General features: G+C 55.6%; 1 protein-coding gene across 1 annotated transcript in view; it reads left to right on the top strand.

The window, feature by feature from the left end:
* The first annotated feature begins 270 nt into the window (after positions 1–270).
* MYT1 (myelin transcription factor 1) overlaps positions 271–23,600 on the top strand; it is a 41,649-nt gene continuing 18,319 nt past the window's right edge. Inside the window, exons 1-10 of the mRNA XM_055543168.1 lie at positions 271–363; positions 7,923–7,977; positions 8,967–8,997; positions 14,140–14,202; positions 14,927–15,174; positions 16,395–17,204; positions 18,438–18,572; positions 19,039–19,129; positions 20,156–20,269; positions 21,892–22,106. Of these exons, the coding sequence (XP_055399143.1) occupies positions 7,923–7,977; positions 8,967–8,997; positions 14,140–14,202; positions 14,927–15,174; positions 16,395–17,204; positions 18,438–18,572; positions 19,039–19,129; positions 20,156–20,269; positions 21,892–22,106 (1,762 nt within the window). The 5' untranslated portion in view covers positions 271–363. The remainder of the gene's footprint in view (positions 364–7,922; positions 7,978–8,966; positions 8,998–14,139; positions 14,203–14,926; positions 15,175–16,394; positions 17,205–18,437; positions 18,573–19,038; positions 19,130–20,155; positions 20,270–21,891; positions 22,107–23,600) is intronic.

Genomic DNA, 23,600 nt, shown 5'->3' with positions numbered 1-23,600 from the left:
CCACTCCCCGACATGCCCCATAAAATAGTGCCACAGCCTATTTGATGATGATTCTGGGTGTGGGCACTAGAAGCCCCTGAGGAATGTCCCAAACTGAGAGTGATTTTCCCCAAAGAGCTCCTGTCTTTTGTCCCTGAAGCAGCCATGGGGCTGTGACCTTGGGTGTCTTTGCGGTACAAGTGCTGTGTACAAGAGTGGGCCCAGTTTCTCTATTTCTCCCCTTGAGCTGGCGTTCATTAGGTTTTCTTTTTCTGACTCTCAGAAAATGAGTTCCGGGGTGAGCTTCTGAGCCAGAGGTGGACACACGGAGACAAGGCCGACAACTGTAGGACCCCGAGACTCTTCCTGGGCGGACGCGGCAAGGTAAGGCACTCGGAGGGCAGCCCAGGGTCTGGGCCCCTGGGTCTTGGCAAGAGTCCTTCTAACTCCTCGGCGTGGAGTGTGGAGGTGACTTTTGGTCTAGTTGTTATCAGTCCAGCTTAGGCGAAGAGTAAGTGGGGGCTAGGACCATCGATGATCTGGACACTTTAACATTAAAGGAAGACAGGTGACTCCAAGTAGGCTAAAACTAAAATGTGACGGCAGGTCCCGTCTGCCAAGTCTCTGCCCTGAGGCCCCATCACACGCGGCTCCCCAGGCACACACTCCCTGCTCTCTGCTCTCCCTGGGCAGCCTTCGCCGCAGGAACTCCTGAGGTCTGCTGGCTTAGTTTACTGCCATCTTCCCAAATGGGGCCTGTGGTGCCCTGCTCATACCTGCCTGGATCTGGCTGGTGGAGGTGGCCTGGAGTCTCCACCTCCCAGTGGTGCTCCAAGCCCAAATATCACATGCTCTTACAGCTGCACCAAGCCTGTAATTCTGGATGTCCTCACTCCCCATGATGTGCTCTGGCAAAACCAGGTCCCCAGGCTCAGGTGACCCTCAAAGATGGAAGTGGGGTGACAACAGGCTTGGTGGGCATCCCTTCCCAGATCTCAGATTCTGACCTCTCGTATACTCTGACATGAACACACTCTCCATCAAGGATCCAAGCCATGACCCAGAGCATGGCCACCAAGAAGTGGCAGTCCAGAGTACAGACGGGCAGGGCTGTGAAGTTTGAAGTGGCAACCTCTTTTGAGGGTGCTTGTATTTTTTCTCTTAAAGCCCAACACTTTCCTCCTGAATCTGGGGACTGAAATGTACAGGGATGGGTCTGTCCTCGCATTGCCTCAGGCTCCTCCGCTCACACTTTTATCCCTGTGTGACCATCAGTGCTTTGCTGAGCCATGTTTGAGTCTGGTGCAAAAGGAAAAGCCAGGAATGCCGGCGCAGTCTTTATTTAAATCGTTGTTCTTTTGTTCTTCATGGAACATTTGCATTGATTTAGATGTTCTAATAAATAAATAAATAATTTTTTTAAATAGATATTTTAAAAAGCAAATGTTTTTAGAAACTATCACAGGCATTTATGTTCACCAATCTACAGAATATTAATTTAGAAGACATCATAATTGGTTACTTTCTCAGTTTTCACTAGAAATTAAGGTTTTTAAGAGTTGAGGACTCTATAATTTAAATATGTAATTAGGGAAGAATTTCAGTATATAGTAGGAAAGTAGGATGTGTGTTTTCAATGAACAAGGTATGAGGAATGGAATTGCATTTTATTAGGGGAAAAGATGGAGAAGGCACGGGCGACCCCCTCCAGTACTCTTGACTGGAAAATCCCATGAATGGAGGAGCCTGGTGGGCTACAGTCCATGGGGTCACGAAGAGTCAGACACGACTGAGCAATTTCACTTTCACTTTTCACTTTTCACTTTCATGCATTGGAGAAGGAAATGGCAACCCACTCCAGTGTTCTTGCCTGGAGAATCCCAGGGACGGCGGAGCTTGGTGGGCTGCCATCTATGGGGTCGCACAGAGTCGGACACGACTGAAGTGATTTAGCAGCAGCAGTAGCGGCAGATGTTCTAAAATGCTGCATTAAATTGTTATCTAACTTGATCACTTAGTTTTGTTTTCCCCTTAAATTTGCATCTGACTGAAAGCGGCACTCACCTCACCCATCCAGCCCCAAGCATTCAGACATCACATGACCAAGAAGCTCCTTGATTTGAGGCCAGGGGCTCTGGGTGCTTTGTCTCCACAGTGGTTGGTGCTGTGGATGTGATGGGTAGGAAGGCTGCACTTGCCTATGGCTCAGGTGTGACAAGATTGCAGGGTGTGGGACCTGCTGGGAAAAAGCTCAGTGGCCGTGCTCAGCTTCTCCCCCAGGGCCAGTGTTTCACAGCTGCTCCATTATGGTCATTTCCTCTAGTTTGGGCAGATAAGGCCCTAGTTACTGCTCTGAGCAGAGAAGCTAAGACCAAGAGTGGGCCAGAGAAGGAGGGACTGTGGGGCTGGCGCCAGGGGCACCGTCTGACTGAGGAGGTGGAGAAGGGGTGGGGGCACAAGAGGGCAGAACACATACAACAGAAGCCTGGCCTGAGAAGGAAGTGGGGAGCTGAGGAGCTCGTGGCTGGAGAAGTCCTACGTGGGAGGCAATCACAGCTGCCTGGACTCTGAGTTCAGCACCAGGCATGTGGACAGCTCATAGGTGGGTCTGGAAGTGGCTGATAGAATTGTGTGCTTGTGAAAGTGCTGGGCATTGGGCTTTTTTTCTTTCTTAACTTAAGGAGAAAAGGGTAGGTATTTGTCAACCCCTTTTTGACCTTGAAGAATGAAGTATTTGGGCCCCAGATTATGGGTGTTCAATGGATGACTAGAGATATGCAACCCAGGAGCATAGTGAATGCATGGGTGCTCAGCAGGGCCTCCTTACTGCCTCCCCTAGTGGACGCTCCTGACAGGGCAAGGGGTAGCACTGGGTGTGCCCTCTGACCAGCCTCATTGGATGTGGCTAGATTGCTACCCCTCAGAAGTTGGCAATTCCATTTATGTTGAAGTTTTAAACAGATGGGCCCAGACAAGGCTGCTTTATTAGGATGTCTATAACATAGCTATAATTTTAATGTAGGGGTTACAGTGAGCCGTGATCTCATGCTTAGAGATCTCATGCTTAGAGATGTCAGGAGAGTCCCTCCCAAGACGGGTATTAAATAATTCTCCATGGGGTGTCCTTTCTACAACCCAAGGAGAGGGCTGGTCTATGCAGCTGCTTATGGATTGAACAATGGGTGGAGTGTCAGAGAATTTCAGATACACACTGGGATGTTCCCAAGGGAGGGACACCGATAGGAACCAGAGGTGCTGTGGCGGTTGTCAGGAGGTGCAGGGGTGTGCCTGTGTGGTTTAGCCTCAGCTGACAGAGAATGGAGAGTAGAATGTGTGCTGAAGGGGAGGTCCCTGAGACAGTAGGACTTCTCGAAGCAGAAGGCAGCTCTACCTGGGCTGGGGGCTGGGGAGGATCCTGCTGGACGGCTTGGGAGAGGGAGCAAGGGACATACTTGACAGCTGCTCTTATGTCCTTAGGGGAGCGTCTCCCCAGATGTGGGAATGTGGATATGCCCAGTATTCTGCCCCCAGGCTGTACAGTGGTGATGTGCCTGCTGGAGGCGCTCTTGGCTGTGCACACGGGACCAGATCATGTCCTCCTCTGCCCCCTCCTCCCCCCACACCCCTTGGTTTCATTCAGTTAGGTATCTCTACCCTCCTCATTGCAAAGTCATCCCTTCCTTCTAGGCAGGTTGCTTGGTCTCAGGAGTCAGCAGAATTCCTTGTTTGGGTCTTCCCAGAGGAAAAAGGACTTTGTCACTCAAATAATCTTGTATGTTTAAAAAGTTGTCCCAAGTTCATTCTAATTCCCCAGCTTTGCAGGCTTTTGGATGTGTTCTAAGTAAAATGGAACATGGCCTGTTTCCTCCAGCCCAGAGCCAGCGTGGGTCCTCTGTGGCCTCAGGGGCCTTGACTCTCCTGCGACTCAGGGCTCTGGTTTCTGCTTTGATGGTCTTGGCCACCTCCCCCAGTTCCAAGATCTCAGTAGACGTTTCTGATTGTCCCCATTTGTCTGTCTGTCTGCCTGTTTGTCTGACCTTACATAATACACCCTGAGCAGTGAATGAGGTCTCTGCAGGGAGACACTGACCTCAAAAACATGAACCAGTGAGCTTATTTCAGATGGAGATGAGCAGGCACAGAAGGAGAGTGAGAGAGGGGGTGTGAAGAGGGAGGACACAGGCCTGACCCCCCAGAGGTGCTGGCCACACAGTGGTGCACCTTCTCTGTGGGTCAGAGGTACTTACTTCCTGAGGCCTCCCTGCCTGAAATGTCCTCAGGTCATCACTGATCCATGGGGCCTCCCCACCCCTGCCCGGGCTCATGGCTGAGCAGCTCCTTTCTCTTGACATTGCCCCTTCCCTGGAGTGAGACACCCACTGCCTCAGGTCCCATAGCTGGTGCTGTTTAGGCCAGGGCCCCCTGCAGGGACCGGAGAGGCAGGTGATGTCCAGGGCCACACAGGGCCAGGCTCCAGCATGGAGTCTGTCGTCCAGCCCTTAGCTGTGTGCAGATGGGCAGGGACATGGTTCAGGGTGGAGAGATGGGAAGCTCTTCAGTTGTGAAGGCCTGGGAAGAACCAGGAAGAAAAGAGATTGGAAAAGAGAGAGTCAGAGAGAGACAGACAGACAGACAGACAGACAGAGGGATGGGGGATGCACCCCTCTAGAAACCACCACCAGGTCCCTGAACTAGGCAGGGGGTGGGCAGACCCTCTGGGGAAAAGGTGAAGTTCGGTGCAAAGCCCGCTGGGCCTGACTGGATGTTCCTGGGGGAGAGCCCACTCTGTCCTGTGTGTTCCTGGAGTCCTCACAATCACAGCCCAAGAAGCTGCTGGTTCAAGGTCACTCAACACGACCTTGGTCCCAGAGTGTGTAAACATCCAGCTTGGGGAACTCAGGTTTGGCAAGGGTGCCACGGGACAGGTCTTAAAGGGGCTGGTCATGTGAGAGCTGTTTACATGTAAGAAGAGCTTACGTGATTTACTAAAAAATACAAAGCAAGGGACTTCCCTGGTGGTCCAGTGGTTAAGACTTCAGGCTTCCACTGCAGGGGGTGCAGGTTTGATCCTCACTTGGGGAACTAAGATCCCAGGTGCCATGTGGCACAGCCAAACAAAATTAAAAATAAGAAAACAGACAAACAAACAGAACTAAGCATCGCCACTCTCTTGAGTGAGACCATCTCGTGACACAATAAGGCAGGTTCAGAGGAAGGACAAAGAAACCGTTCTTGCTGGCCAAGAGATGTGGCTAGTGCTAGTGTTTGCAGATTGTTCTGTAGTTTTCCTACTGAAGCCAGAATGACTGAAGTATTAACCAGAGCAAAGAGTGGGTTTGGGGAGCACAGGGCAGCTGTGGACAGGCAGCCGGTGGCAGACAGCGCAGACCTGTCCTTGAGAGGCCTCTGGCCCCTTGTGGGGGACGTTAAGGCTGCTTGGCCGGGACAGGGGCCTTTCACCCTCCAGGCAGTAGGCCCTTAGCTACATGAGGGCTTTTCAGATACAGGCATGGTTGGTTTGTTCTTGGAACAGGGGAAGAATTTTCAAAAATAAATCAGTGAAAAATTGGGAAGTGTTTCATTGTCTTAGCCTATCTTCCCGTGGTGGCAGAGGTGGTGCAGCCAGCAGGCCAAGCAGTGCTGCCCACCGACATGTGGGCGCATGGGTGCTGCGGGCCAGAGGACATGGACAGCCGCCCTTGGAGGAGGAAAGCAGGGTAAGTCCAGTGGAGCTAGTCAGAGTTCACAAATTGAGGTTTACCTGCTTGCGCGTCGATGTGGTTTCTGGTTCTTACAGCTGATGCTTATGTTGAAAGGCTAACCCTAGTTCTTCCTCCCTTAGTTCAGTTTTTTTTTCCCTTTTACATCAAAACTCTGTGCACTGAGGAGAACTTCTCGCTTATTGACCATTTGATGCAGATAAATTGCAAATGGAAAGGTGCTCGGCAGAATGAATGGTACAGCTGTCAGCTCCTCGACGTGAGCTCCCAGTGTGAGAGCAGCCCGCACGCATTCTGCAGCCCTCTCCATTTTGTGCTCTTTGAATAATTTATCTGCAGGAAATCCAAATTGCCAAGGCCCGCTTTAACCCAGCAGAATGCTTGCCAATTTCCTTGGGAAAACTGACAAAAAAAGAGGTGTAGATTGCATTTCGGCTGAGAGTGGCTGGGCAATCAGAGCTCGGCCCCTTTGTGCTGCTGCATCGGAAGCCACTGCGCCGGGCTCGTGCAGACGACATTTGAAGGCTCATAAATGTAATGAAGTCCCTTTGACACCTGCTCCTCTCTTCACTTTAAATGTGAGCCATTGGTCCATGGGGAACCTCCGCTTTAAAAATAGAAATTATAGTAATTGTCTTCCGTGCTGTCGGGAGGCTGTAAATGCATGGCTCTCAGCTCTACTGCCTGCAATCGACGGCTGCAAGGATTACCCCAAGTCGTGATTTTTCGTCCTTAACAAATCACATGTATGCTCGTGCTGCTTGGGGGCAGGGCGGCTCACTTTGCAAGTTCCAACTTATGAACTGGGGGGTCCATGGGAAGGGTCCCTCTCTTCCTTCCTGCGTGGGACCTTAGATGCTGGACCTGTGCTGGTTTCTGGGGGACAAAGCCCCCCTCTGCTGCTCCTTTCTGGGCATCTGGCTTTGCTCTGATGGCCATGCAGTGGCAGGAGGGTGGGAGTGGCTTCCTCCCCTTCCTGGCCACAGGGCACACCTGCTGGGTAAAGGCCCCTCCTACCTGCTGCCCAGACCCAGGCTGAGGATTCTCTGTGATGACCTGTGCCCCTGGGGGCATCCCTCCCCTCCCAGGGTTCTGCCTCCACTCCTTGAAGGACAGTGTGGGCAGCATTCCCATGGAAGTGGGTCTGGGGCAGAGAATGGGGGGCAGGAGCTCTGATTGGCTCGGGTAGGTGGTTGGGTGACACCAGGGTCTGGATTATGTCGGGCACCAGCCCCCTTCGTGGGCTCCACTCACTCTTTCCTGGGGGAATTGGCATCTCTGGGAGGGTGACCTGCAGGTTGGGTCCAGATGACCCCTCAGCCTGCACTCCTACCCCAGCCTGGCTCTCACCCCTGACTCCTTCCCACCCCCAGAGCCAGCGCCGTGGCACATGGTTGATCAAACTCAGATGAGCTGTGAGTCCAGGAGATGTGCAGGATCTCTAAGAGTTAGCACTAAACAAAAATCCTAGTCATAATTTTTTCTATTGATACTGTTGAAATGATAATGTTTTGGGTAGATCGGGCTAAGTAAGGTTTAAAATCAATCTCACCCATTTCTTTTTATGCTTTTAAGGCAGCTTTTAGAAAAGTTTAAATGATATGGGTGACTGACACTCTATTCCACTGGGCAGTGTTGCCTGAAAACCCCTGGCTGTGGGGAGCACCCCATCTCATGTAGGAGTGGCCAGGTCCCCAAACTCAGGCTGTGTCCCTGGGATCTCCCTGGACGGCACCCAGTAGAGAGTGGGAGCCGTCCACTCGGAGCTTCGTGGAGTTCCACTCAGGTCCCAGGCGCCTGTTTCTAACAAGACAGCCCTTGTCTGCCAGGATCAACTGTGGGTGGAAGCCGGGTTCTCAGCATGGTGGGGTGGCTCCCGGCAGTGGGGTCAGAGTTTGTGGCGGGCACTGTCACCAGGAGACCGTGCGTTATGACATCGTGACGGTAACAAAGGTTTAGTGGGCGAGGATTCCTCCTCAGGCATGAACCTGGGGTCAGGGGGTAGGGGCACGCTTGGGCGCAGGGTCTCCTCCCAGAAGCACCGTGCCTCACCTGCTGCTCCTGGTTCTCAGCTCGTTCCTGCCCTGTGAGCCGTTCCTTGTCTCCTGTGTCAGATTCACAGGCACCAGAGACGCTGGAGCCAGACGATGGCGTAGGCCACACTGCAGACACAGGGGTGGTTCTGCTGGGTCCTGTTAACAGCACGGTTGTTTTTACTTGCAGATGAGCTTAGAAAATGATGAAAAGAGAGCTCGTACAAGATCCAAGGCCCTCCGAGGTGAGTGCTGCCCTCCCCTCCCAGCTGACTCTGGCCAAGAGTCCCGGGTCCTGAAGCTATAAATGCCACTCCCAGCAGCTGTCCTCAGGAGAATAGAGTCCTGGAGCAGTGCCTCAGCCCTGGGATGCACCTCCCCTGCTCTGGGCACCTGGGGCTTCAGGTACCTGGTGGCTTCAGGGCTCCTCAGCCTTGGGCTGCCTAAGAGGGCTACCAGGGAGGCTTTAGGCCCAGAGGCACCTGTGGGGGTGGAAATGAGGAGCAGACCTAGCTCTCCAGAGGGGGAAGCAAAGCTGCGTTAGACCTGCTCTGTTTGGAAAGGAAAGGCCGCCAGCCTTGCATCACCAGTCTCTCTGCTCCCAGGATATTAGTCTTGGTGCTGGAGGGGGTGGGGATGTCATTGGTTGAACTGACAGTGGGGTGGGGAGAGGGGCTGAGGCCCTTCTTGCTCTGCAGGGATCAAGCCCTGATCCCTTGGCCAGCCTCACCTCCCCAACACCACAGGGTACATGCTGCTCCTGTATATGGGTGGCCCTCAAGGAGGGGCTGGGCGCCCTGAGCTTCCTGTGTCTGCCAGTTGAACTCCTGAAGTTTTTGCCCAGTGGCCCATCCCTGAGGGACCAGTTTCTTGGGCCACCTTCTCTTCTTTGTCCAGCTTTATCTGCTGGGGGGTTTCTGACCAGACACTAACTTCTACATGCAATTAGGAAAGAGACCCTGTCCTGCCTGGATGGCCCACAGAGCCTGTCTTGTGTGGGGCCTCTGTCTGAGTCTGTAAATCCAGGAGCCCCCAGGGAGGGTCTGGCAGGGGCACCGGCTTGGGGGACCGTGGATTCACCAGACCCCAGAGGATATTCCAGGGGTCCGGGGAACGTGGGGTTCAGGTCTCAGGGGAATTGCCTCCACGCTTCAGCCCACTTGTGCTGCAGGACAATGTGCCTTTTTCAATTCTACTTGCACACAAGTTCCCTGTTTCTCCTTCTCTCACTCAGCTCCCCTGGAGCCCACAGGAGCCGACCTCAGGTAAGATGTGGTGCTTGCCAGTGACCCCCTTTGTCCTAAATGGCCTGCCGGGCACTTCGAATTGCCCAGTTGCCCCTGAGTCCCCTGCTTTCTGTGACAAGGTAGCTCCCCTCCTGGCCTGTGTTCAGCCGTCCTCGCCTGCCTTGTCCTCTTGCCCCGCATCCTGGTGCCACCATGCAGCCAGCCTTGCACGGGGGCACAGAGGTGCTGACAGCGGGTCCCCAGGACCTCCTGGCACCGTGGTCCTCAGCCAGCAACAAGGTGCTGTCTTAGTGGTTCCTTGACCAGAGACAAGGGTCCAGGTGTCCCACGCCCAAGTCTTCCACTGCACTGAGAACAGCAGTGGCCTGTGTGTCGGCTGAGCTCTGTGACTTTCCAGATCCCAGGCTGGTCTCTCGGGGCACATCCTGAGCAGGAGGGAGACAGATGCACAGGGCTTTGCTGGTTGAAGCAGGAGGGGCCGGCCCTCTTCCTTGGAGGTAGACTTCCCTGTCTGCAGACATCTGTCCTGGGCTTGGCTAAAGGCTTTGTGTGTGGAGTGTGGGGAGGGGCTTAGGGAGGCCAGAGAGACCCCACCCCACCCCCCGCAGTGTCTGCATGTCAGGTCACCCAGCACCACCCACTTGGCCTTTGGACCGGAGGCTCTGTGGATCTAGGCTCTTCCTTGGGTCTCCCCGCCAGCCCTGGGCTGTTTTGCCCAAGCAGAGCTCCAGTGAACAGTGTCCAGTGAGTGGCCAATAATACCAGCCTCCCATACCCCGCCTTTTCTGAAGAGGGGTCGTGGTGACGCATCTGGGTCAGAGCACTAGAGAAGGAAGGGAGGACCCCAGTGTACCTGGTCCAATTTTATAAACATCCTGGGAGCTGGGGCCAGACTTCAACTTGTGACTGAGGTAACCTGCCCAAGGCCACTTGGAGGGATGGAGGGATTCTGAGTGCTCCCTCCTGCCCCTGGGGCTGCTCTGCCCATGCAGTGGGGTCAGGCGTGACACCCACACCCTGATGGCAGGTCTGTGGGCTTCCAGACTGGTGGCTGGAGACAGACAGAGCTTTCTAGACACTGAGGGAGGGGCTGCTCTTCTGTGGGGCCACTGCCCCTGCCTGGAGTGACTCCACAGAGCTGCGTGGGCCTAGGGCATCGGCCACATCCATATTCTCAGAGGTGAAGTCTCTCACTGGACAGTGAGCACAGCTGGGGCTGGCCCATCTTATTCTTAACCAGGCAGTAGTCAAGTGGTTGGCCTTTGCCAGTCAGGAATATGAGGACCCCAAACATGCCAGCATGTCTCTAGCCTCTGAGGCTGTAACATGGAGGCGGGAGGGCAGAGGGCCTGGGGGTGCTCAGAGCCCCACGGGTGGCAGGTGCTGCGGTGGCTGCACCGTGCCGTCTGAGCTCAGGGACTCTCATGGAAGCACCGGCTGGGGGTGGTGTGGCCCCACGTGTGAAGTGGAGAAACTGAGGCTCAGAGTATAACAGCTCATGCAGTCAGAAGAGTTGAATCACACACCCTCCTACACAAAGACTGGTTGTGGTTGCACGGCTGGAGGGTGGGGTGGGTGGGGACAGAAGCCAAGCCAGGCCCCTGGGAGCTGCCTGGAGGGTTGGGGCCTGTGGGTGAGCCCCTGGAGGGACCCTGGTGCTCGGAGCAGCACAGGCTGGAGAGCAGGTCTCCCAGAGGACGCGCTGCTCCCCTGGGGCCATGTGATGTTCACCTGAGGACCTCCTGGGGACAGCAAGGGGGAGGAGGCTGTGCACAGGACTTGAGCTTCAGTAACAGTGTTACTTTTAGCAACAGATACAGTAAGGGAGGAAGTTGGAAAGGCAAACCAAAGGGCTAGGTTTCTCTTGAAACTTTGAAGCCAAAGTGACGCCAAAATAGATTTGTTTTGAAATCTGTGTACACAACCAGCGTAAGGGATTGTGTGACCATCCAGGTTTTGTCCACTTTTGTTGATCTCGTGGTCTCACCCTGTTTACTTGGTAAGGGTGAGACCTGTATGCAATCTGATGGGGAAACTGGGGAGAAAAGTTCTAGCGACAAATGTTCTCAGCAATCCTTCCTGTTTCGAAGAATCGATGCTCAGAGGAAAATGGCTCCTCTGTGCTAAGGAGCCATATGTGGTCCACCTGGAACTTGCCTCTCAGGCCTGAGCAATGCACTGAGATTGTGTGTTCAGCCGGTGGGCAGGGACAGGTGCTGCAAGCCGGACTCCTCCTCTGGGCACACCAGGTTCTGTGGTGGGAGAAGCAGATGAGCCCCCATTCTGGCGGAGCCTTTGTGGTGGGGCCTTCATGGTGGATGCTGGCACAGGGAGAATGACCCGTGGAACAGACTTGCCCCTGGGACGGCAAAGGAATGCTTTCGGAATCACCTGATGGGAGGATGGGTCATGGGGAAGCTGTCCCCATGGGACTCACTTTGTGGACAAGGGACTTGAACCTGTGGACCCAGAACCTGTGGGGCTCCCTCCCCCACCACAGTGGCCCCCTCCTCTGCTCAAGCAGAGACCCTGGGAGCAGCTTGCTCTCGTATTGTGGTTGCTAGGACACAAGCCAGGACTGAGCAGGACTCTCAGCTGCCTCCTCCCACCCGTAGCCGATCAGTTCTTGCTCTGATTTGAGGCAAGTCCCTGAGAGAAGATGAGAGGTCTGTTGGCCTTTCCCTTTGTGCCAGTGGAGAACGAGTAGACCCTGTCCCTTGTCTCCATGGACTCATCTGCTGTCCCACAGCTGCAGGAGGTGGGGTAGGAGGGAAGGAAGTGGGCAGGCCCCTCTCGGTGCACCCTTGGGGCGTCTCCCTCTTCCATGAGAGATGCCTATCTGTCCTGCCTGCACCCTGGTTCCCAGCCCGCCTGTCCTCACCGGAGGGTCTTCTCCTTGAGCCACCAGCCAGCTCCCACTAAGGGGACAGAGAGGAGTAGGGAGCCCTCTACCTGCCTCCAGGGGCCGGAGGGAATCCAGTCCCTTACAGGGCTTCTGATGGGATGGGCTCCTCTGCCTTGGCCTGAGACCTACTGTTTATGTTCAGAGCCCCCTGGGCCGTTGCCTGACCCCACTCAGTGCTAACTGAGGGCAGGCCCTCCGGGAGCGCCTCTGCCACACTTGGAGCCAGGTTGGGAAGTCAGGGGAGGGCTCAGCAGGATCCCCCATGCTGGGGGGCTAGGCTCCAGAGGCCTGGACCAGAGCTGGTGCTTCACCCCGCCCTCTGGCCCCAAGCACATGGAGGGACCCTACAAGCACAGGGTGCTCACAGGTGGCCTGCTGGCACTGCACCCTGGGGCCCTGACTGGCCTCACGTCACTTTCCACAGGTGCTCTCTTGGCTGCCACGTAGGGAGCGGTTTCTTCCGCTTCCTCTCCTAGAGTGCCCCTTGGCAGCTCAGCACATGTGGGCGCACGCCTGGCCTGCTGCCCTGGGAGGAGCTGGCCCTCGGGGCTGGAAGCCAGGCGCCTCTGAACTGGGGGGCGGAGGTGTGGCTTGGAGCAGGTGATGTGTTTGGGGGTAGTGCCAGTACCACAGCAGCTGGCACCTAATTGCCTGATTAACTCTGATTAATCGACTAATTGGGACCTCAGCTTCAAATCCCCAATAACAAGGAGCTTTTGTGGAGTCTTAACGCTAGTACTTGAGAAAGTGGCAGCAAGTGTGGGGCATGGATTTAAGAATGAGAGGCCGTGGGCGGCAGAAGTCCTCTGGGTCTGGAAAGGAAATCACAGTGACGTCTGCATGCTCCCCTCCCCCCTCCCCTTTCCTCTTCCTCTCCACCCTGTCTCCTTTCATCTCTCCTTTTAAATGCCGGGAGATCAGCCTCAGTGGCGCCATCATGGGGGGCTCCAGGGTGCCCTGCAGAGACCCTGGCTCTCCCAAAGGCTGCCGATGAGCTGGGGGACAGGGCTCTGCTTGAACAGACCGTTCTGTTTCTCGCTGGTCCATCAGCCAGGGTGGCCTGCCAGCTGGTGGGGCCCCATAGTCCTCTGTAGTCAAGTGGGTGATCAGTCAGTGTGTCTGGACAGAGGCCACAGTGGTGTACTCTTCTGGAGCCTACAGGTGTCATTGGCCACAGAACTTTCCTTCCTTGGCTCCGGGAGAGCCTGATCGGAGATGGGGGCTCAGACCTGGTGATGACAAGTTTGTCCATCCTTGGATGGGGGGCACCTTGGAGTGACCCCTCCCAGGAGGAGCTCGGGCTCCCCCTCCTCCCACCACGGCCTCTCCATCTCGCCAGCATCCATCTGCTGCTCCACAACAAGGGTGATGTCAGCTCCTTGCTGTCCCGGTTCCTTGCACATGCCCCCAAGCCCACAGGACACTGGCCTTGAGCGCCTCGCAGTCCTGGGGAGCTGACTCGCAGGGAAATGGGTGGGGCGGGCCGAGCCCTGATGAGCGGTTCCCAGAGTCTGGTGGGTGGAGAGGCGGAAGTTGTGGAAGGAGCAGGACTCCTGGGCTCTTGCCTCTGTCCCCGGGGTGTGAGCTGCTAGAGGCCAGGCATCATCCTCCCAGCCCCCCGCCCCTGAGGTCTCATGACAGCTCCTGGGTCATCCGCCCTCATGGCTTCACCTCCCTTGCAGCAGGCTGCAGGCTCTGGAGTGGGGTCTTTGCCACCACACCGCGCCTACCTCCATCGGGATCCTGTGACCTAGGTCAAGGCTGCGCGTTGTGGAGTTGTTCTGTCCGTGGGCGCCGCCTCAGTGAGACAACACAGGGCAGCCTTGGCCGGGCCTCACAGCCTCGTGAAGGCCACTGAGAATCCCATGTTTGTGCTTTGCCCGTGGGCCAGACTCGGGTGCTGGTTCCAGGAGCACCTCGAGGGCCCTGCTCCCCAGCCCCCTGAAAACCTGGTGGCGGCTTGCCTGCAGTGGGGAGACTCATCGTGGACAAAGGAATCCTGCCTTGATCTCATACACACAGAGCTTTAATTAAACACACTCATGAAACTGTAATGAGCCATTCATTTATTTAAATGGGGTGAGTTATTTCATTAATTTTTTGCGAACTGCAAGCAGCCGTCCTAAGATGAACTGTTTGGAGACAATCTTCTACTCCTTGGGGGGACGGTCTGGGGTGGGCCTTGAGATTCTGACCCTGTCCCCATGCCACACGGGGCCGCCCCCAGGTGACTGCTCCTGCTTGTCTCCTCCCAGCTGTCCCACCCCCGGATGCACAGGCTCGGGGCATGTCCGTGGCAAGTACTCCAGGCACCGAAGGTGAGGAGCTGGCGGGCCCTTAACAGGTTCCTGGGAAAAAGGTTGGGCTGTGGGGGGTGGAGCTCCTCTCCTGCTCTGAGACCCTCTAGAACTGTAGGGGTCTAGAACTGTCCCCCTCTGCTCTGGACTGATGAGCTCCGGTGACCTCTTGTGCAACCCCGAGCCTTTCTGGGTGTCTCCCCAGTGGGGCTGCTCTGAGGCCGGAGGAGGCCTTGTGGGCAAACCCAGAACAGAGCCAGCACATGGTGGGGTGACCGTTTTCACTGCTGTCCTCCTGGGGGTCCCAGGGTCCCACTGGACCTCAGGGGCCTCTGATTGTGGTGCCCAGTTCAGGGGGTGGATGAGGGTGGGAAGGGTCTGGAGGTGGGAAAGGAAGGTCTGGGTGCTCCTGGAGGCGGTGGGCACGGGGCAGAGTAGCCTGGGCCAGCCCCCATCCCCAGCCATCCCAGAGCGGGTGACTCTGGTGTGGACAGGGCCCCCCGAGGTTAGGGGTCCCCAGACAAGCAGGAAGTGAAATTTAAAACACAATCTGGTGCTTTTTAATGTGGACACTTACTGTAAAATTTCGAACACATCGATATGCCAGTCTCGCTTTTGGATTTTGGTGGAGGGAGGTGATGAGAGGCAAAGAGAACTTTTCAGGATAGGGGAAGTGCTGCAGAGGGTGAAGGGTCGGGGGACCAGGAGATGCTGATGTGGGGGGGCCCGGCCTCCTCCCTCCCAGTTTGCAGAGCTGCCCTCTGGCCAAGAAGAGGAAGCTAGAGGGCCCCGAGGCCGAGCACCTGGGGTCCAAGCGGAAGGCACCCCCGCTGAAGCTGGCTCTGGACGAGGGCTACGGCGTGGACAGCGACGGCAGCGAGGACACTGAGGTGAAGGACGCCTCTGTTTCTGATGAATCGGAAGGAACTGTGGAGGAGGATGAGGCCGAGGCGTCGGGACAGGAGGAGATTCATCGCCCCGAGCCAGCTGAAGGTGCTTTGTTGCTCTGTCTCCCCTGAATAAAGGCGCTTAGTGTGGCCCCGGAGAATCGCAGCCTGTGGGCGGGCAGGGCTCCCGCGAGCCAGGAAGCCCTGCTGAGAACAAGTGCCTCTTGTCCAACATTTGGGACTTCCTGGGGAGGGGCCGGCTCTGGGGGCTCAGGGTCTGTGTGTGAACACTGTGCATTTGGATGTGTGTCTGTCTGCGTGTGTGACAGAAGGACGGACAGATGGATGTGGCTGTGGGTCTGTATGGGGTGGTCTTGGACAGACCCGCCCCACTTGGCCTCAAAAGAGCCACCTGGTTGGGGGGCAGGGGTCTGCTTGGCATTAAGGGAGGTGGTGGAGGTGTCCAGGGAAGCTGGGCTGGGCAGTGAGAACTGAGGGGTCTCCTTGCTGTCACCTTCTTCCCTGTATGGCCCCAGTTCTTGGGAATCACTAGTGTGAAGGTGGGGCATGTCTGTGTCCTGAGACCCTGGCAGACTTGTGGGGTCCTGAGGGTGTGGCAGAGGCCGGAGGCCCAAACCCTCCCCTCCAATACATCCACGTTTCTGGTGTTCTCCCCTTTTGGGATCTGAGGTGGATTCTTACTTCACTTTAGAGCCACTGTAGGGAGAGTTCTTGCAACCCACCTCCCTGCTGGGGACCTGGCTGTGCCCGAGAGGGTGCCGGGTCAGGGACTTGGCCTCCTGGCTTCCTTACACAGGAGGGAGCTCTGTGCTCTGGCTCAGCCCTCCTGAAGCGGGAGCAGGCGGGCTGGCTCTCACATTCTGGGGTCCTTATCCACCACCCAGGGGGCCCGGGTGTGGTGAGCACCCACTGCATCTTAGCCACGGCGATGAAATGACTTAACCTTTAAAAACAGCTTTTACTGCTTCTCAATTATGAAACAGTGTTAAAAGATCTTATGCATTCTGTAGGATCCATTTTATGAAACACAGATTTGCCTGATTTTAAAAAGTGCACATAACAGGGAGGACTGTTAATCAAAACTATCATTGTAAATCTTAGTTTCAAAAGTACAGCAGTGGTGTCTCCAAGCAGACAAAAACGGCTACATCGATCCTGTTTCTGGGGTCTGGTGTCCTCTGGCTGTGGCAGAGTGGGGTGAAGGTACTGGAGCCAGTGGCCTGGAGACACACTCCAGGTGACTCTTAGCCACCCCCCCCACCCCCGTTCCCATGTGCCTCCCATATGGTTTCTGATTTTGTGTAGGAAGGAGCCCAGTAAAGGCACATTTCGCATCCAATCCCATCAGCAGCCCCTCGGGCTCCTCCAAGGGCAGCTACAGCAGCTATCAGGAAATCATTGCAACTTCTCTCCTAAATTTGGGCCAAATCGCTGAAGAGACCCTAGTTGGCGGAGACTCAGGCCAGGTGGCCACACCAGGCCTAGTTCAGGAGGCTGAGGAGGAAGCCACCAGTGACGAGGGGGAGAAGGAGGACTTCATCCAGCCAGAGGACGTGGAGGAGGTGATTGAAGTCACCAGTGAGCGCTCCCAGGAGCCGGGTCCCCAGTCTCTGGAGAGTGTGGCCAGTGAGGTATCCAGTAAGCAGAAAGTGATCCTGGGCAACGAGGAGGAAGAGGAGGAGGAGGAGGAAGATGATGAGGAGGAGGAAGATGACGAGGAGGACGAGGAGGACGAGGAGGAGGCCCCTCCCGATGTAATCTGCCAGGAGGATGCCCCCCACGTCCCTGTCCCGAAGAGCCCTCAACCCCGGGGCCTGGTGCCTCCCAGCCCCAAGCCCGGGTACTCCGTCCTAGTGGAGGTGCGGTCCGACGACGGCAAAGACGAGGACTCGCGCTCCCAGAAGTCTGCGGTCACAGACGAGTCGGAGATGTACGACATGATGACCCGTGGCAACCTGGGCCTCCTGGAGCAGGCCATTGCCCTGAAGGCCGAGCAGGTGCGGGCTGTCTGTGAGCCGGGATGCTCACCTGCCGAGCAAGGCCCACTGGGCCCGGGCGAGCCGGGGAAGGCAGCGAGACCCCTGGACGCTGCCCGGAAGAGCTACTGCAGCAAAGGTAGGCTGGGCTCCCAGGGATGCCCGGGACCTGTGGACATGCCCTGAGGATTTCACTGGCTGGGGGTCATGGGAGGTGGGGGGTGTTGGCCAGACAGACACAGACTGTGGTTGGTGAGGCAGGAGGCAGGGCTGGGAGCACCATAAGGGCATTGGCACTGGTCCTCAGGGATCCTGATGCTGAGACACAGGTGCCCACGAGCCCTAGAGGGGCTAGAGGCCAGTGCTAGAGCCCTAGAGGCCGGTGGCAGCGAACTCAGGAGGGCGGTGCCTGGGAGAGGCTTATGAGCCCCTTAGGGTGCCTCTGCCTGCCTGGGGGTCAAAGGACAACCTCCTCCCATTTGAATCAGGCAGAGCTCCCAGGGGCCCTGCCCTCCCTGGGGGTGGGCATTCTGAGCATGGTCTGTGATTTCTGTGTTCTATCAAAGGGGATGATAGCTGCATTGGAAGTTTCCCTGGGTCACTGGCTATGCCCTGGGGACCATGTGCGTCCTGAGAGGTCTTCCCTTCTGCCCCCAGACTTACAGTGACCTCTCTGGCCTGTAAAGGCTTAATGAGGTCAGTAGCTGAGATTTGGGGTTAAGTTTCTTCCTAAGCCTTTATTAGCTGCTTTGATTCCCTGGTAGCTCAGACCTTAAAGAGTCTGCCTGCAAGGTGGGAGACCTGGGTTCGATTACCGGGTTGGGAAGATCCTCTGGAGAAGGAAATGGCAACCCACTCCAGTATTCTTGCCTGGAAAATTCCATGGACAGAGGAGCCTCGCGGGCTACAGTCCATGAGGTCTCAAAAAAGTTGGACACTACTGAGCAACTTCATTTTGGGTGAGTTACTTAGCTTCTGTCTCCCCCTTTTGTGTCAACATGAAGGACGAGTCCTGGCAGGGGTGTTGCTGCACAGCTTCACTTCTCTGTGGAGGCCTGGGGCTGCGCAGGACATTAGCAGGACAGGACAGAGGGCACCAGCCACCATCCAGGTGGTCTTCCTCAAAGGGCTGCAGTCCCACTGTTTGTGGGTTTTCGCCATCTGTGGGCTTTTCCACTTAAACACCCTGGACAGTCCCTCTAGTATCCCCTTGCTGTCCAGCCCTGGTGCCTTTAGGGCTCTTGGGCGGTCTGGTCATCCTCCTCTCTGGATAGCCAGAGTGAAGGCTTGTGAGCTGCACTACCCCCTCCCTGCTCACCACTACCCCCCAACTTCCTGGCTGCTCTCTGACCCAGAGGCCCTGTGTGTTTAGATCCCTCAAGAAGTGAAAAACGTGAGATCAAGTGTCCGACACCAGGCTGTGATGGCACCGGCCATGTCACTGGGCTGTACCCACACCACCGCAGCCTGTCTGGCTGTCCCCACAAGGACAGGATCCCCCCGGAGAGTGAGTAGCTCTGCATGGTTCAGGCTGCCTCTGGTGTTTGGATAGTGCCCACTTTGGGGAATGGCCACACAGAGCCCTGTCCCTCTGAACAGGCATGTCCTGAAGCCCATACTTGAGCCCTACAAGCATGGGGACGTGGAGGGTCCGGTGATTCACCTGGAGATGGCAGACTGGGTCAGGGTCCCAGGAAGCTGGCCATGGACACGGGCACGCAGGAGGGGAGGCTGGGCTCTGGAGCTGGGGAGGGACCACTTTCTATGTGCTGGGGTCTCAGAAGGAGGAAGGCTGTCCTTACTTCTGTGTGAGGGGCAGTAAGTTGAGAGGAGGGACGTTGTAAGGCTGAACTGGTTTCTGCCCTAGAGAGCCAGGGCCACCGTGGGAGGGGTTCTCTGACTGAGCTGAGCCTGGGGCTCCTGGATGCTCCATGGAGGGAGGTGCTCACTGGCTCCCCCCGGTTGTCTTGCAGTCCTGGCCATGCACGAGAACGTGCTCAAGTGCCCCACTCCTGGCTGCACAGGCCAGGGCCACGTGAACAGCAACCGTAACACGCACAGAAGGTATGGGGCTGGACTGGGCATGGTGAGGGTGGTGGCGGGGGCATGCTGTGGGTGCCCCAACCTGGCACATGTCTCAGGCTTGCCCTGTCCCTCTGTGTGCTGCTCTTTGGGGTGAGTGCAAGGTCAGGACAGACCTTTGGTGGGCGCAGAGCAGCACCTGGAGGGGTGGTCACTGGTGCCACTCTGAGGGGGTCCTGAGACACCAGAGTGCACCTGGAGGAATGGGTGCCTGCAGCCTGGGTAGAGCCGGGTGGGGACCCTGCCCTGTGGAGATTCGGGAAGCCTCTGGACACTAGCTCTTGCTTAGGGCACAGCCTCAGCATCCGGGCCTAAGCCTGGTTGCTCAGTGGGGTGCTGAGACCCTGGTGCTTCCGTTGTCTGCCGTCTTCTGGCCACTGCTTCCCCGAGCCCTGGGCAGCTGTGGCTGTGGCAGCAGGTGCCTTTGCTCCAGTGAGTGATGCTCAGCTGAAAGGACGGCCAGAGTCTTTGAGGTCCAATCACTGAGAAGAGGCTGAACTCCCCAGCACTGCTGTGATGATGTCACGTCCTCTGGTCGATCAGCTTCTTAGTTCGAACAGTCGAAGCCGTATCCATGGTGTCTCGGATTAGGTGCTTTCCTGGGAAGGACCTGTGCCCTTCTGCTGTGACCCTGGTGGTCCGTGTCCTCCAGGGTCAGCACCCAGTTCATGGCCTGTGGGTGACAGAATTTTAGCAGCTCTGGTTGATGGTGAGGCAAGAGGAGCAGGGTGAGAGGCAGGCCCATCCCCCAGATCCATCCAGAGGAGAGGCCTTTGTCTAGAGCCTTGAAGAACTTTAGGATGCATTGTCTCTGTGTGTCTTGGCTTAGAATTTCCAAAAACAGAAACTGAGTGAGCAGCAGGTGCTTTGAGGGCTGAGGACAGAGCTGGGGAAAAGCCCCCTCTATAGGAACGACAGCCTTCCCTCGGCGCCTGCTGGTGTCTGGCTCCTGGCTTAGATGGGTGGGGCCTGGGGAAGGGCTCAGCTGTCCTCCTATCCTGTCTCTAGTTTGTCTGGGTGTCCCATTGCTGCTGCCGAAAAATTAGCCAAATCTCATGAGAAGCAACAGCCACAGCCGGGAGAGCCTTCCAAGAATAGCTCCAATTCGGATCGGATCCTCAGGTGAGTGACATGAACCACAGACCTGGAGGGGTGTTCTTGGACCCAGGTTCGTCTACCCGACATATAGTGAGGCCAAACAAACCAAAACTGGGTTGGCGTTTGGAGCAGAGGAAAGTTTATTACAAAAACCATGGAAGGAGAATGGGTGGCTGGTGCTCAGAACATTCGACTTCCCATTGGCTTTCTGGTGAGGTCTTTACAGACAGTGTGAGGGAAGAGGGTTTGAGATGCATAATAGTTTGTGGACCTTCTTCTGATTGGCTGACGGTGAGGTGGTAGGTGATGTTTCAAGAATCTCAACCTTACGATTCCAACAGTCTGGGGTCCACAGGCTTGTGGTTGGCATGTCGTCACCACTGGGCAAGTGTCTTAGTTTCTGCAGAGTGACTCAGATATGTGTCAGATTGTTCCCTCTGTCTCTTCCAGAGGAACTAGGAGCCCTGTTGTGACTCTGTTGTCCTCTTAACTGACTGACTTGCTCTTTGGAACCTGGAAGGTTGAGGGGGCTTACAGCTTTTTTCCTACAAATGAGAAATGAGGACCAGAGGGGCTTTTGTCCCAGGAAGGCCCTGTAAGGCGCAGCCATTAAGTTTAGGCCTCATCTTCCCTTGAGGGTAGCTGAGAGCTCGCCAGCAACTTCTCAGCTGCATTGGCCAGTCCAGAGTGGAGGAGGAGAGCCTGCTCGTGCTCTGGTGGCCTCGCTTTCCCAAGGCCCTTCAGAGCTGGCCTTATCGTGGTTCCAGGGTCTTCTTGGCAACAGGCTCCTCTTTTCGGGTCATGCTCAAATTCTTACAGTGCCTGGCACCTCGGGGCCTCTCCATTGGTCCTTCTTAATTCCACCCTTTCCAGAGTGAAGTCACTGCTTGGCTCTAGACGCCTCCTCTGCTTTCCTTCTCTCTGAGCCCCTCACTGGAATGGTACAGACGCCATGGCCTTTCTCTTCTGCTGGTCTTGCTCCTGCCCCGGCCCCTGGGCTGCGGAGGCTGGTGTCTCCACACCATCTCTTGTACATTTAAAAATCTGAGCTCTTTCAGAGCTCTAGTAACAGTGACTGAATGCTTGCAGCAGTGCTTTCATGCCTGTCCTTAACTGGGCAGCAGCCCTTCCAGGGGCATCTTAAGCAACTTTAAGCAGAGGACAGGGGAGGGCTAGGCCACTCCCTTCAAAAAGTGGAGCTGCTGTGCCCTGAGGCTGATTCTCAGAAACACCCCCATATCCCCTCCAGGTGCTCCAGCTCCCTCCTGTCTGGGGACTTGTATTAACAAGTTATTCCACCACCAGAATTCCACTTTGACTGCCCACCACCCTAAAGATGCTCCTCTGGGGCTCCCAGCCAAGGGCTCAGAAACCAGCTCTCCTTTTCCCCTCCTCTGGCTGATGCTGTCTGCAAGGGGATACGTGCTGTTACTTCAAGTCTCCTAGTGCTTCTTCCCCATGGCAGTTCTTCCTGCACATCCCACAGGCAACCTGTAGCGGCGGGCAGGGGAGGGCCTGCCTGGGTCTCAGTCCACACTGGCCTCTGAGGGATGGCTGGGCTAGGCCATGGCAGAGGGTGCTGGGTTGAATAGCACAGGGTCCTTGTGTCCTGTCTTCATGTTTCTCATCTCCATCCTGCACCCCAGGCCCATGTGCTTCGTGAAGCAGCTTGAGGTCCCTCCCTATGGAAGCTACCGGCCCAGCGTGGCCCCCACCACACCCAGGGCCAACCTGGCCAAGGAGCTGGAGAAGTTCTCCAAGGTCACCTTTGACTACGCAAGTTTTGATGCTCAGGTTTTTGGTAAGCGCATGCTTGCCCCAAAGATTCAGACCAGCGAAACCTCACCGAAAGCCTTTAAATGTAAGTTGGGGAAACTGCTCTGGGAGGTGTAGGGTCTGAGGGGCAGAGGAGGAGGAACCCTTCCCCAGGAGCATGTAGGGACTCTCCATCTGGGGCCCCAGCTGTCCCAGTCTACCGTGGTGACTTTCTCAGAGTCTGGGTCTCACCCACATTGTGGCCTTCACGTTCAGCATCAAACTGGATGTGTCTCCTCACTACACATTGAAACAAAAACAAGTGTGTTATGGTGTGCACGTCCAAAGAGTTAAGCCCAACATCGCTGACATGGTTTACCCTGTGAGTGTGCCCTCCCCCGGCTGTCCTTTCCCAGGCGGTTTATTCCAGCTCAAGGGTGGAGGTCTAGGAAGAGCCACTGTGCTGAGCCTGGATACCCAACAGATGCTCAGACAGGGACCATCTTGCTGGATACAGTGTGCCATTTGTAATATTAGCAACAAAATTTCTGGGTGCTTGCACTAACAGAATTCATTCCTACAAACCTTTGAGAACAAGCTCTCCTGTCTTTCTAAAAAATTATTCCTATACTTGGGTTGCACTGGGCCTTTGTTGCTGTGCAGGCTTTCTCGAGTTGTGGCGAGCGGGGGCTACTCTGTTGCAGTGCACGGGCGTCTCACTTGGTGGCTTTTGTTGCGGAGCACAGGCTCTAGGGGTGCGGGTTTCCGTAGTTGCAGCTTAGAGCATGTGCTCAGTAGCTGTGGCACCAGCTTAGCTGCTCCTCAGCATGTGGAATCTTTGATCCCCCAGACTAGGGATCAAACCCATGTCTCCTGCACCGGCACTAGACTCTCAACCACTGGACCACAAAGGAAGTCCCCTGTCTTTTTTTGGTCACGTATTACACTAATTTGTGAGTTGCAAGCCAATTAGCTTGCGTAATACCTACAAAATGGAAAACTGCCCCAGTGTACATAAGGTTGGAGCTGTCAGCTCATGATGGATGTTCAGATGCCAAAATCAGCAATGATGAGTTTCCTATGAGTTCATACTAGAAACACTGATCAATACAATGGCCAGCTGGAGTGCAGGTATCTCTCCAACTTGTTAGGAGAGGGCTTCATGCAAGGCACCCACTTATGCTGGGGCACTGGAAATTTGCTGGTGATATCGTGATTACTCAGAAATCATACGTGAGAGTGATCTTATGGTTATGACACAGTTATTAGAAAAGATGACATTTTATGCCTTCATGTTTCATGTTCTGTTGTTGTTCAGTAGCTAAGGCCTGTCCAACTCTTTGCAATCCCATGGACTGCAGCATGCCAGGCTCCTCTGTCCTCCACTAACTCCCAAGTTTGTTCAGATTCATGTCCGTTGAGTCGGTGATCCTATCTAAATCTTATCTTCTGCTGCCCCCTTCTCCTTTTGCCTTCAGTCTTTCCCAGCATGAGGGTCTTTTCCAGTGAGTCAACTCTTCGCATCATTATATTTGAGCAACAATGTTATTTACTAAAGCTGTGGCTGTTGAGGAGGTGACACCAAAATCATCCTTTTGAG

The sequence above is a fragment of the Bubalus kerabau genome, chromosome 13, assembly GCF_029407905.1.
Source record: "Bubalus kerabau isolate K-KA32 ecotype Philippines breed swamp buffalo chromosome 13, PCC_UOA_SB_1v2, whole genome shotgun sequence".
NCBI lineage: Eukaryota > Metazoa > Chordata > Mammalia > Artiodactyla > Bovidae > Bubalus > Bubalus kerabau.
Note: the sequence above shows the minus strand (reverse complement) of the source record. Positions and strands in the feature narration are given on the sequence as shown.